The 14,055-nt window shown below is 39.5% G+C and overlaps 1 protein-coding gene across 11 annotated transcripts in view; it reads right to left on the bottom strand.

The window, feature by feature from the left end:
• Positions 1-14,055, bottom strand: part of HUWE1 (HECT, UBA and WWE domain containing E3 ubiquitin protein ligase 1) — a 168,113-nt gene that overhangs the window by 24,914 nt on the left and 129,144 nt on the right. For 9 of the 11 annotated variants that reach the window (XM_058713382.1, XM_058713386.1, XM_058713387.1 and 6 more), the window contains 11 exons: positions 13,810-14,005; positions 12,469-12,636; positions 11,244-11,389; positions 10,760-10,826; positions 9,588-9,802; positions 5,818-6,029; positions 5,195-5,377; positions 2,438-2,610; positions 1,936-2,084; positions 1,104-1,179; positions 170-268 (listed from right to left, as the gene is read on the bottom strand). In XM_058713382.1, the coding sequence (XP_058569365.1) occupies positions 170-268; positions 1,104-1,179; positions 1,936-2,084; positions 2,438-2,610; positions 5,195-5,377; positions 5,818-6,029; positions 9,588-9,802; positions 10,760-10,826; positions 11,244-11,389; positions 12,469-12,636; positions 13,810-14,005 (1,684 nt within the window). The remainder of the gene's footprint in view (positions 1-169; positions 269-1,103; positions 1,180-1,935; positions 2,085-2,437; positions 2,611-5,194; positions 5,378-5,817; positions 6,030-9,587; positions 9,803-10,759; positions 10,827-11,243; positions 11,390-12,468; positions 12,637-13,809; positions 14,006-14,055) is intronic. The other 2 variants (XM_058713391.1, XM_058713389.1) reach the window with 1 other exon arrangement.

Here is a 14,055-nt window from a genome sequence, read left to right on the forward strand (position 1 = left end):
TTATTTGAAAAACTGGCTGAGGATAAAGTGGATGATATATGTCAGCGCATGCAGACAGATGCTTCCTTATTCTGCACATGTGGGCAGCTGCCTCCAGGAAAACCCTAGTGTAGTGTCTGTCAGACGTGCAGGGCAAGAAGGGAGGCCTTTCTGGCCTCAGCACTCTCACCTTCTCGGTTGGCCTGCAAGGTGGAAGCTTGGCTGAGGTTGGAAGGAGCTTCATCCATCAGCACGTCCTCTTGTGATTCATCCTCTCCACTTCTGCTCACTGAAGGTTACAGAGCAGAGCCTTCACTGAACAACAGAGGACTTCCCTTTCCAGATTGGGTGCGTCTAAAGTAGCTATGTACACCCAGCAGATATCCACTTTTTTTTTTTTTTTGGATGAGGGAGAAGACCTAGGTTCTCTGCTGTCTACTAGCTAGGTGAGCTTGGCCAGTCACTTTACCTGTCTGAGTCTCAGTTTTCTCATCTGTAAAATGGGATGATCACATCTGCTCTGCCAATCCCACTAATTGTGAAACCACAGAGGATAATGGGTGTGAAAAGTCTTGTCAAATTTAAGAATACATGTCTACTTCCGTTTATCCTTTGATTTCCTTCATCAATAAAATAAAAACAAGTAACACATAGACCCTTGGAGCCAGGTGACAGTAGGGTACCTTTGCCGTTTTCCGTTTGAGTTGTAAAAACGGGCCACCCTTAGGGAATGATCACACTTTTTACACTACTGAGACTCAGAGGCGGAAAGCCCCTGGATTTTGCTAAAGAACTGCAAGGAAAGCGCTTTCTCACCCTACAGGCTCTACAGCCTCCTCTAGGATTCCATGAATAAAAAACACTCTTGATGTGCCTGATGTATCATTTATACTGATGGCCACCCTCTCCACCTCCCCCACATAGGCAACACTTCAGATCCGCCACAGGTCTGTAGATGGTTTGTGAATTTCTCATCTGTAAGATCGTCAACATCAAGACAAGCAGCAATCTAGGCTGGCTATGAGCCCTTAGGCAGAGCTGAGCAAGCAGATGATGAGAAAAAGGGTCCTCCCAAGAGAGACTGAGGCAAAGGAAAAGGCTATACTCAGTTCTGGGGCTCTCACCTATAATTGTACTGTTCCCAGATCCGCCATCCCTCTCAAGCAACTCATCTATCAGGTCCTCCAGCTCATTCTCAACCTGGAGAGAAATAGAACATATATATGGATGCACACAAGTCTATCATTGCGCTAGCACGGAAGCCCTAAAAAAAGCCAGCAAGGGAGTACATATTTCCAGGATAATGTGTGACAGAGAATGTTGCATAAACACCACACATTTGGTGCTAAGAGCACAGAAGCTACCATGTGCTGTCAATCCACACTCAGACTGTCCTTCAAATGGGTTAATCCCAGTTATCTCAGGCCAGGCGAGTCTTTATACTATCCAGAAATACATGCAGATCTCCTCAGAGCTAGCAGCTTAGGACTGTATGCCTCATTTCTTACAACTGCTACCAGCTCCAGAAATTACAATGCTTTCTTTAGGGTCTTTAGAAAATAGCTGTTTGAATGCTCCAGTGAGACCTGGTGCTATAGGCACAACAGTGATGTTAAGGAGTTTCCATTAATGACCAGCACCAAATAAATCAAAGACCTTGGGCCCAAAGGGCTCAGGCCAGTTTTCTACATCCACATTTCACCTGTGCCTAAGTCTGGGATTCCTGCTGGGATCCATTCCATTTCATAGTACATGGATGGCATCCTGGCCTTATCCCCACCTCTCATTTAATACAATTCAAACACATTTACTGAACATCTACTAAGCGTATCATCTGTACTCCTGTGCAAAGCAGACAGCACTGAGGCAAGGATCTAAGGTACTCACCCACCCACACCACTTGGGGATTTTGTTTAGCGCCGCAAAAGGGGTATGCTGGGTGATCTGCCTCCCTACCTGCATCTCTTGTGAACTGAGCACCTCAGGCTGCCCAGCAATCACCACTGAGTCGGTTTCAGCCTCCCCATCCATGATATCCCCATCTGCCACCTCTGTCTGAGTGACATCATGATCCTCCTCCTGCACTTCTGCTTCCCCAGGCTCGCCTGAAACAATCAACCAACCAGCAAAATAATCAAAGGGTGCCTATATGCAGGGCACCACGAGGCAAGCATGGAAGACAATAAGGTCCCTTCCCTGGGCAAGTTTACAAGTTCTCAGAGAAAAAATGAATGGGTGACAAAGGAAAAGACAAGGCTACGTGTGAGGATAGCCAAATAAGGCTGCAATTTTAAGGAATTCTTTGTGGGGCAGATTCCCACGCCACTATGACAGATCTCTAGAAGGCCAGCAATTTCCCAGGGAAACAATACCAAGCCAGAAGAGTTGTGATGCCATGCCCATAAAGTAACTATGCCCACCCAGTCTGCTCTCCAGTCCATTGGCTCTGATTCCCTACCTGGGTCCTGCTGGTTGCTATTGGAGTCCTGAGCAGCTCCTTGGGCATCCTGCTCAGACTTGCTCTTGCTAGAAGCACTCTTGCTGCCAAAAAGGCTACTAGGCTGGTTCACAATCCGGGAAAGTGTTTCCAAAGGCTTCAAAGCAGCATTGACTGTGTTGGCCATGTTTGGACTGAGGTAAAGATACAGAGATGGACTTAGCACAGAAACCTGCACTAAAAAGAACCAAGGCTCATCAGAGTAACAACTGATTCCAGGGGATGGGGCATGGACGGTACAAGGTGAGCCTGGAACATCTTGTTGTGCCAGAAGGCTTTAAAAAATTGATGGGGTCATTACCACAGGCCAAATCTGAGAATAAAAAATAATGATGGTAGTGGATTATACCATATTAAATATAAAAAGAAACTGCAGCCACAGGGATACAAACATAAGCAGAAGGAAATCTTCATTATAAAAGAATGCCTGCTAATAAATAGGAATGAGAAAATCAGAAATCCTCACTTTTCGAACAGCAATGTAAGCGATCCAGGCAGGGATCACCAATAAATGCTAACCTACTGAGTTAAAAATCTTCAGGGCATAAGATATTCATATAATCTTCATATGAACTCAAAGCATCACCCATAAAACATTTATTAAGTACAAAAGGGAAAGCTAATGTTTATGTGATCAAACTTAGCATCACCAATAATGGGACAAATTAGCATTATGTGTCTCCTGATATGATGCACCAAGGGCAAATATCACCCATGTAGTATTCATGCCAGAAGTTTAACCTGAACCTAGCCATAAGGAAGCAATTAGACAAATCCAGGTTATGGAATATTCTATGAGACATTTGGCGCCTTCCAGATTCTTCAAAATAGTCAACTGTCATAAAAAAACAAGATACACATGACATCAGATGCAATTAGTGATGCTCACTGGATGCTGGATTAAAACGCTCTCTCCCAAGCTATAAAGACATACTTGGAATAACTGGGGATATTGGAATATGAACTACATGTTGAATCCTATTATATCAATGGTAAAATTTCTTAGATGTGATGATATTCTAGCCATGTATAGGAATGTTTATTCTTAGGAGACACATGCTAAAGTATTCAGAGGTTAAGCATCATGTTGTCTTCAACGAACTTCAAAAGATTCTGCTCCTAAAAGGGGGAAGGAGAGGAGGAACTAAAGCAAATAGGACAGAATGATAACCACTGGTTAATCTACATGAAACATATGGTGCTCATTACACTGTGAGTCTAAAATTTTTAAATGTTTTTAAAAAATTAATGAGCTTGTATCAAGAGGACAAAAATCAACTTGAAGAGGTCCCATGGGCCAAAGGTGCAATGGAAAAGAATAATGACTGCAGAGATCCAAATAATTCAATCACTGGCTTAAAAAAAAAATCAATAAAAATAGAAAAACCAGAGAAAAGTTGCATTTGAGGTGGTGATTAAAACTATTTTGACTTTACTCTAAAAATTAGTGACTTAAGAAAAAAAATTAAGTTTTTATCCTGCCTCTTAAGTAGGAACTGTATTTCAGGGTAACCAGACTCTCCCCCTTGAATTGGGGCTGTCACAGAAAAATGCCAGCTAATAATGTCGAAGGAATGACAGAAATTAGAAAACAGTCATTGATAATCCCCAAAAAAACTGACACAGGAAAGGATTATCAGTTGGTGTTAAGATCATTAATTAGGTATACAGCTGATAGGAAAACAGACATTTATATAGCACCAAAACAGTAATATAGGCTACTTTCTAATAAGAAGGGGGGAATTTAACAGTACTCTACTCTAGAGTAAGTCAATTTTATCATGATTATTAATGACAGTTCAAAGAGATGTGTCTCCCCATGATGGAATATGAGATACACATCATTTACGATATATCCTAACCAGTAATTTCAAATTGCTCCATTAAGCCTCTAGCTCTAATTAGAAGTTAACAGAAAACAGGGAGTAAAGGAACAAGTTAAATGACACTGCAAGGAACCAAATGGACCAAATCTAGAAGGCAAAACATTCAGCATGACAGCAGGCCTGGTCACCTTAACAAGTTAGTGTCATTAGCAGAAATAAAATGAAAATTAAAAAATTAATTAAGATTCTGTGTTAGAATAACAGATTCAGAGGATATAGCTAGATGTAATGCAAGGTCTGTAACTAGATTCTGGTTCAGACAAAAATTTCTGAATATGGATTTGGGTGTTATATATGATGAAAATTTACTTACAAAAGCAAGGTAGAGATTTATAACTGGAAAAACAAAAAACCCTAATCCAACCTAGGTTATACAACAGCATATATGATATCATTTTAGTAAAAAATACATTTTGTATGTATATGAAAAAACCATCGAAGAATGTAGTAAAGTAACAGTGATATCTGGTGGTAGAGACCCAGTATCTACTTTTGCTCATCTGCATTTTTCATGATATACATATAGTCTTATAATAAAAGGTTACTTTTAATTAAGATGGGGGAATCTTGGGGAAAAAATTACTGATACAGTCCAACTCTTGAGTTTGAAGCAAATGAGAAAACTAAGGTCTAAAGAAAAGCAAGTGCCTTGCTTAAAAACCACAATACTAAGAACTCAGGTTCCCACCTATACCCAAACTTTTCCTATCACACCAGTGGCTCACTACTGATTCTGGTGAGGATACATGAAACACAAGCAAATGAAGAAATAAAAGCAGCATGATTAAAGAGAGGGCAAAAGCCTGCAGCTGGAGTTCAGGAATAATTTTACCTGGACAGGTCCAGGCTATGAGGCACTCTTGCCAGGTCGTTAACCAGTCCTTTCTTCAGGAAGAGTCGAATAATGTTGTTCATGCCATTGTGCTGGGTCTTGGCTGTGGCACTGCTGTAGAAGCTGGACGTTGAGGGGCAGGACTCCATGATAGTACTGATGATACACATCACTGCTTGAAGCCTGGGAGAGAAGTTTGACACCTCTATCATATGAATACTGCCCATTCTTAGGAGTCTTAAACTAACCGGCCTCAGATAACCCTCCTGGTGCCCTGTGTTTCCTTCTGGAAGTAACATTTAAACAGGTGAGAGCTCACTCCCTGAGGGGTAGCATTCTTAATTTTCTTTACACATAATTTAAAAAATGAGACTGAATAATCTGCTCAATTTCTTGAAGACATCAGAACTATAATGACAACATCCCTTTGTTCTAAGCTGTTTACCCTCCTCAAATGTAATCAGTTCTCTAGGTATTTTGAGGCACTAGAATTTGAGAGGACCAGAGAATATACAGTGCCAGTGTGACCAGAACTCTTGTTCAAGTGCTAGGAATCCCACGGGCCAAGAATGGAGTAAGGAGATGCTACTGATTATCAGCACTAGGTCAGGCATGGGTTTTACCTGGCATGTTTCTCTGTACTCTCAGCCATAGCCAGTGCCCGTCCCAGAGCTGCTTTTACTTCATTCACAAGGGCTACTTGGGCATCTGTGCCACTCCCTGCAGCAGCTAGGCTTGCGAGGAATAGGCGGGCCAGGGCAGGTGTGTCCTTGTCTTCTGCATTCTGGGTATGTGGGAGGAGGTGGTCCAGAACAAAGGCTAGCACACTGCAGTCCTGAAAAATCATTAATTATGACATTTACTCACAAGCATAATTATGCCATATTGTTTGCACATCAACAAGGTACACATACACAAAGTTGATCCTTCAAGTCACCCAGTCAGTGATTATCAGGTCCACTTTATAGATGAGAAAACCAAGGGTGGGAAGTACAAACTAAGTGAGCAAATCCAGATTTTATGCTTTTAAACTCCACTCATTTCTCACTAGTTTACACATTTTCATTTACAGGTCACTTGATATTTCTCAAAACATTTTTATGTGTGGTATTTAAAAGAACTGTTCACAGTAAACCTACAGAACAGTTAAGGCAAGTTCAGTATTTTCCCATTCTGACAGATGGGTAATATGAGGCCCAAAGAAACAGGGCCTGTGCAAAGAACTTAACCAATGGCAAGGATTCAAATCTTGTTCATAATTAAGTGCTATAATGCCTTCACGTATTCAATTAAGTTGTAATGTTTACTGATACCTATAATGTGCTAAGGACCCTAGGCTAAAAATAGGCATTTAAAAGAGAAACAGCACAGCCACAGATATGGATATGCAAAAATATTTAATGCAAAGTAAATAGCAAAAAAAGGCCCAACAAGGAAAAGAAATTACATGAGACTTGTTCCTTCTAACAACGACTTCTGTCCTGATAATTCTTTATATTAGAAAGAAACTTAGTTCTATTGTCATTTATGCAGATACTGGATCAAAATTTTGGAATTAATTAGAAAGGATGGCTGTATAACACTGAATGTACCAAATGCCACTCAATGGTACACTTTAAAATGCTTGATTTTATGTAAATTTTGCCTCAATAAAAGCTGCATTGAAGAATTCTAGAGTCTGGAAAATTAGATACGGTGGCTAGGTTAAGATGAAACTATTAGAAATAAAAATTCCCCAGTACTGAATAAAATACAAAATTGTGTAAATATGTTATGTAACATTATTAGTAAAAACTGGAAAAAAAGCTTTGCAATTTGGGAAAGCAGGGTGATGTAGTAAAAGACTTGGATTTGCAACCAGAGACCTGGATTCCAATTCTAATCCTGTTACTCTGCAGTTTGGTCTTGAACAAGTTACTAACCTTTCTGAGCCTTCTCTACTTCTCTATTAAGGGGAACAATACCAACAACCTTCTAGTGCTGAGGTAAGGATTAATCAACAGTATTTGTAAATCACCTAGGAGTACCCAGTACCACAAGGTTATGTGACACATAATAGATACTTAATAAATTTGCAATTAAATGTCTTATTCCACAAGGAATGCTCATATTAACTACAACTGGCATAATGACTAAAAGCTTTGAAATAAAAGCCTAATGTATATTTAGTATACATAACTCCACAAAGGACTTGTATCTAGAATATGTAAAAAATTCAGTAGAGAACAAGAATATAACACTTGGACACCTCACAGGAGAATATCCAAATAGCCAATACAGAAAAGGATATTTTAACCATAATGCAAAATCTAGTGGATTTGTAGTAATCCACTAGAACAGCTAAAATGAAAAATAAGAAAATACCAAGTGTTGGCAAGGAGGTATGGCAAGCATACCACATGCTGTGCTTGGTAATAATATAAATGGACACAATCACTCTGGAAAACTTTTGGTGCCATTTGCTAAAGCTGAAGAGACCAGCAATTCTACTCCTTAGGCATGTTAACACCTAATAGAAACACTTAATCCAGTTTATCCTTGAATAACACGGATTTGAAATGTGTGGGTCCACTTATATACAGATTTTTTTTTCAATATATTGGTGCCATACTGTAAATACATTTTCTCTACCTTACAATTTTTTTTACTGAAACCATTAGCAAGTCTTTATTTCCCTTACTGCCTTTTCATTTGAAATTAGTTTTGATTAAATTGTTTTTTTCTATTTAATTAAAAAAAATTGTGAACAAGCAAATTTGTATTTAAGAGTTTCAACTCAAAGTTGCAACAATCTAAGAATTAGTGATCCAAGCAGAAATTACAATTTTATTTTTTCTCAGGGGTAATAACATTTTTCTTCCTCTAATATATATGTAACCATACAAAATATATGTTAATGGAGTGTTTATGATGTTGGTAAAGTTTCTGGTCAACAGGAGGATATTAGTAAAATATTTGGGGGAGTCAACAGTTTATGCAGATTTTCAACTACAAACGTGAGGAGAGGGGAAGGAGGTGTCAGCACCCCTTAACATCCCTGCGTTGTTCGAGAGTCAACTGTATATGTTCACCAAGACATATATAAGAATGGACTGTAGCAACACTACTTTCAATACCTGTAAAATGGAAAACTACCCAATTGTCTATTAGCACTAGAATGGACAAGACTGTGTTACATTCACACAATGGAATCCTATACAGCAAATAAACTACTACCACACACAAAAATGGATATTGCAAACAAAGGAATATACACTGTATGATTCTATTTATATAAAGTGCAAAACGTATCTATGACAACAGAACTCAAGATAATGGTTGACATTATGGAAGTTTAAAAGGGAGGGGGAGCTGTAGAAAGGCATGAAGGGGTAAGCTTTTGTGGAGTTTTTAATGTTTTAATTTGGGTAATGGTCATCCAAGAAAAACTAACGACTCATTCAGGAATTGCATATTTTTGTATGTGTTTAAAAAAACTCAGATTAAAGTAAAACTAGCTTAAAAATGGCAGCTGATTTCATATTCTTTGCCTGCAACATTAATGCCCCTACTCTACTCTCAGACCATTTACTGCTTACTAACCATGAAATTAAAATATAACCTCCCAAACAAGGTTCCCTTTTTGAAAAAAATCTCCTTGGGGGCCCCTTTTATGTATATGGGAACATGATCTAGTTTCTTAAAGTGCCCTCTCACTTGAAAAATCTAACCTGAAGATAATTCCATATCAAGACATTTCTTTCCCACAGCTCTGATAAACATTTAGGCTTTCCTTATGTTCTATGTTACCAATACTATTACCATATCAGGTGTCTTTGCACAGGTGTGAGTATATCTGGAAGATAAACACATTTTGTCTATTTGGCTTATTCTACTGTCCCCTAGACACCCTTATGTAGACAAACCACAGATACCTTCCAAATTACACATTTTCTCTTCAAGCCATTTCTTCTAACATAAAAGGAATAGAAAAACATAAGAAACATCGGAATCCTTGATTTTGTTTTTATTTTCCAAAGATCCATTTCTACCTTTAAAACATCTCTTCAACTCACCCATTTTTTTCCCAACAACTTCACCAAGATCCTGTATTACCTAGATTGCTATCTACATCATATTCCTAATTGGTCTGACTCCAAATCTTGCGTTTTACAGTCTTTACACTGCAGAACAAGTGATTTTCTGCAAACAAATTAACAAATGGCACAAACTCACTCCCTGTAATGAGCCCGATAGCTCTACATCATGGGGGAAAGCCTAGCTTCTTTAACGTGTCTAAGAGGCCTCTGCCTCTCAACACTGGGCTAACATGTGCAGGTTCCTAGCAAACTGTCTGACACATTTGTATCCAAATGATGTCAGTATCAAATCTTAAGCAGATTGGAAATATTACCTCTTTAATCAGCTCAGACTGGCCCACAGTGTAGCTGTAGTTGGCAATCAGGGTAGCGATACCAACATAGGACCTCACCAACTCTGCCAGAAGACGAAGAATAGTGGAGGTGGGCATTAAAGGTTTGCTGCCCTTGCCCTTCTGCTTGCCTTCCTCAGAGGCTCGGTCCCCTTCTTTATCTTTCTTCCCATCACGAGACTCTTCTGGAGTTGATGCTGTTGAGAAAGAGTCAAACACTGGTTCAGTTTCACACTGAAATATTGGCAAACATCAAGCCTTATGTGGAAAGAGAATACTACTTCTATTCCACTTTAGGTCACTGATACAAATGGAATGTCCTCTTCATAATGCAGTGGAAGGACACATAGGATGACAGGTCTTAGATATGGTGCAGCAGGAAGGCTTTGCCCAACCGTTCACATATCTTCTGCCATTTCCCTCCTTTTATACATAATTTTGCACTCCAGAAATACTATACTAAGAGTTCTTCAAAGACGCCTTATGTACCCCCTTTTACCTTTCCTTCCCACATGTCTCCCTGGCACACATTTACTTATCTAACTTAATTCAAATTCTGATCTCCTCCATAAATACTTTCCTGTCTCATCCAGGAATACAGAGATATAGCGGGTACATGTGCCCACTGTACCTTATCCCAGCATGCCTCCATTCCAGCAGTTATATTAAGTATGGTATCTCCTTGGTTAGATCTCAAAGATCTTTCCTATCCAAGAAGCAGCAGCTCTTGGAAGGTATCCTTAGAATTGTTTCCATGTGACATTTCTCTAATTGTTGACTAAGTAGCCAATGGGCTCTGGTAACACTGCTAGAATCCACCATGCAAGGTTTATGGCTAGAATTGTGTCACTGGCACCAAAGCTCTATACGCCAGCATAAAACCCACCATAAGAAATATATGTGGTGGTTTAAAGAGTAGATCTAAAGGATCTCACCACAGCAACCATTACTTTGTTAGGTAAGTCACAGTTCTACTAATTTTAGCATAGAGAAATCCTTTATTTACAGAACATGGAGCTCACCCTTGAGAAAAGTTCACTTAGACAAATGTGACAATTATGCCTGTATTCCCGTATCCCCTGCCCAGGACACCCACAGTTTCTTTGTTCTCTCAAGAAAGTAAGAACAAAAGAGGGAGAAAAGTAAACCATTACCTTCTCCTTGGGATGTCCCAGATGTGGAAGTCTCAGTGGAGGTACCATCTGCAGCAAAGACCTGACTCTATGGAGGAAGAATACCCCTGAGTCATTATTAATTTCAGAGACAGTTGTCTCTAAATGGTAGGAACCCTTCCCAGGGTACTCATTACGAATGCTACAGACTCTCTTTGGCTGATCTTTTAACCATCTTCACTCTGTACATACTATAATCTGTGGGAAGCTATCATTATAAATAGTGACTGGAAGATTGGGGGCACATACAAGGGACAATGAGAATGAAAAATGAATTTAATATTTCCAATCCAAAGAGAGAAAAATCCCAGGGATACCCCAAATTTATCTTCATTCTTAGGCAACAGATAATTTACAGATACATCAAAATTAATACCTTTGTAATTTCCCTGGCATAACCTTAAACATGGAGAACACATAGGTATCAGAAAGCGAGAAGGAAGACAGGAGGTTGGAATTGACTTACATTAATGGAAAAACCTGACTGTGCATCAAAGTCACTGCCCTGACGAGTAAGTGACCGGTACTGCTGGTATACATCATCACCCATGTCTTGCAGGAGCTGGCCAACCTCTTGGGTCATACCCCCAGGTTTAGGATCAGATTTCTCTGCTAGAAAAACAAAAACAAAACAAAACTCATTAATAACTATGCAATGCTAATGCCTATTTGGCAGCTTGGTCAATTTCACTTCACTTACTATGACTATTTACATAGTGATGTGGCTAGACTTTCACTTAAGAGGAGAAACGTAGTTATGACCAAGAGAGCAAGGTTGAAAGCCTCATTCTTTTACTAACTAGTTTTGTGACCACAAGCAATTTACTTATTTTTCTCGCTTTCCTCAGCTTCACAATTAAGCTTAAATGAACATACCTGGTATTATACCTAGTGCAACAGAGATCAATAAATGGTTACCCTAGCTATATAAGCTAAATTATTTTGGGGGGTGGGGCTGATATGTGAGGTAGAATAAAGGTTCTATGGTTGTAGAAGCAAGAAGCTCTATATGGATCAAAGTGCTCAATAGGTGAAAAGCACCAAAGACTCATATTTTGACTTAAAGATTATACTCACCAATTTTTGGCAATTCTGTGGGACATATCAATTAAATATGTCCTAAATAAAATCCTGAAGGATATGAATGGAATGCAATCTTAAGTTCCAATTAATTCACTCATGACTTTCCCAGTACTTACAAGCAGCACCTTAACTAGGAATAAAGGTAGATTGGGATGGTGGTCTCAAAGGTCAGGAAGCCTAATCACACCTTCTAATACTGATCCCAGTTTTTTTTGGAAACAAAGATGTTTTAGCAACAAAGAGAATGAAAACATTAGAGACTTTTTGGTATAAATTTTCCTGCCCACAAGATGCCATTATCTCTTTAATCTTTGTTCATTCTTCCCTCTGTATGGGATAGACTCTCATATGTCAGCATTCTCATTCTTATCATTCAAGACTTATTTCAGAAACCACTTGTTCTAAGAAACCTTCCTATAGGTCCCACCCCCACAAGGTCAGATGCCTTGCTCTAAGACTCACCACTACCTTACCATCTGTCATAATGTATGACCATTGGTTTTTTCAGAGAAGTGCACATGGGCACACAAGGAGTGCTCACCATGCCATAAGTTGGTTGAGAGATCCAGGCAAAGTGTCCGGCCTCCTGAGGTAGATTAGATACATACCTTCCTCTGGAGCATGGTATGCAGCCAGGGCATTCAGCATATCATAGATCACTTCCTTGATGGTATCAGGAATGACAGGCAGAGGTGAGGGCTTCAAAGGGGTCGTCTTCACTAGCTGTACAGCATTAGGACCTTTAATTCTAAGATTCTCAAATTCATCATCTGAAGCTAAGCCAAAGTGAGACAGAGAAAAATCAGTCAACAGTGAACCAGCACCTATACTTGATTACTAATAAAAACTCAGAAGGGGATTTGTATAAACACACATGCTTGGGACAAAAGGCCATTTCCAAACAATGTTCAAGTAGCCTACTAGGAAATCTAGCTTTCACTTTCCCTAAATCCCACAGAATTTATTACAGCAGTACCAAACAGTAAAAAGAGTATAGGCTTTGCAGTTGGGGGAGACTTGGTTTTGAAATCCAGTTCTGTTACAGGATCATTGGCCAGATTACTTCAACAAACCTTAATTTTCTCACTCCTAAAATTATTTTTTTCATTCCTAAAATTTGAGGATTAAATGAGATCATACAGGAGACATGCCCAGCACAGGAGGTCAGGCACATATCTGGGGGCTTCCAAAAATAATTAGCTCCCTTCCCAACATTTTATTAAAAAACAAAACAAAACACAACTCTCCCTCCACAACCCTACAGAAAAGTTGAAAGGTTAGTAAGACACCCATAAACTTTTCATCTAGATCCTAAGATTAAAGATATTTTTCTACATAACCGTAATACCACCATTAACACCCAAGACATTTAACATAGATATAATCATCTAATACACAGTATTCAAATTTCTCCAAATCTCTTTACCTGGGTCCAGAGTCCCATCATGGTTGGTAGTTCTTTCTAGTTTCATCATCTAGGAGAACCTTGCATTTTTTTCCCTTTATGACATTAATATTTTTGTAGAGTGCAGGTGAGCTGTCTTATAGAAGGTCTCAAAATTTGCATTTAATTGCTTCCTCATAATTAAATATGGGCCAAACATTTTGGGCAAGAACACACTGATGATACAGTGTACTTCCTACTGTACCATGTGAGTCACATGTCCACTTGTCCCTCAATTACCACTTTATCTGTAAACCATTCACATTCTGTTGTCACACTAAGACAAATTCTTTGAGGGCAAGGACTAGACCAAATGAGTCCTTGGTATCTCTGGCAGGGATTACTACAGGGCAAGTAAAATAGATAGACACAAGAAATATTGAAGTACCTCTGAACTGGCCCACATGTCCCAACACTTGCTTAAGGAAGCTTTCCAAGTTATCTCTGGGGTTACACTAGGCCATAGACTTCAATGTCTCAAAGGCCAGGAGAAGGGGAAACTCACCAGTTCCTGAGCCTCGAGGGGCTGGAAGGGCAATGCGGATACAGCAGTTGGCTACTTCAGTGAAAATGTCTGGATTGCGGCATGCGGCTGGCCCCAGGACACGAAGGATATAATTGATCTCCCGAGAACCAAGGCTGCCAGATACAACACCAGAGGTAGTGCTACCAGCTCCACTTGTAGCTGCTGAGCGAACCACCTAGTAAAGAAAGGAAGAAGCAATGTGGATTAATGACCACTTTCTAAAAC

The sequence above is a fragment of the Neofelis nebulosa genome, chromosome X, assembly GCF_028018385.1.
Source record: "Neofelis nebulosa isolate mNeoNeb1 chromosome X, mNeoNeb1.pri, whole genome shotgun sequence".
Lineage (NCBI taxonomy): Eukaryota > Metazoa > Chordata > Mammalia > Carnivora > Felidae > Neofelis > Neofelis nebulosa.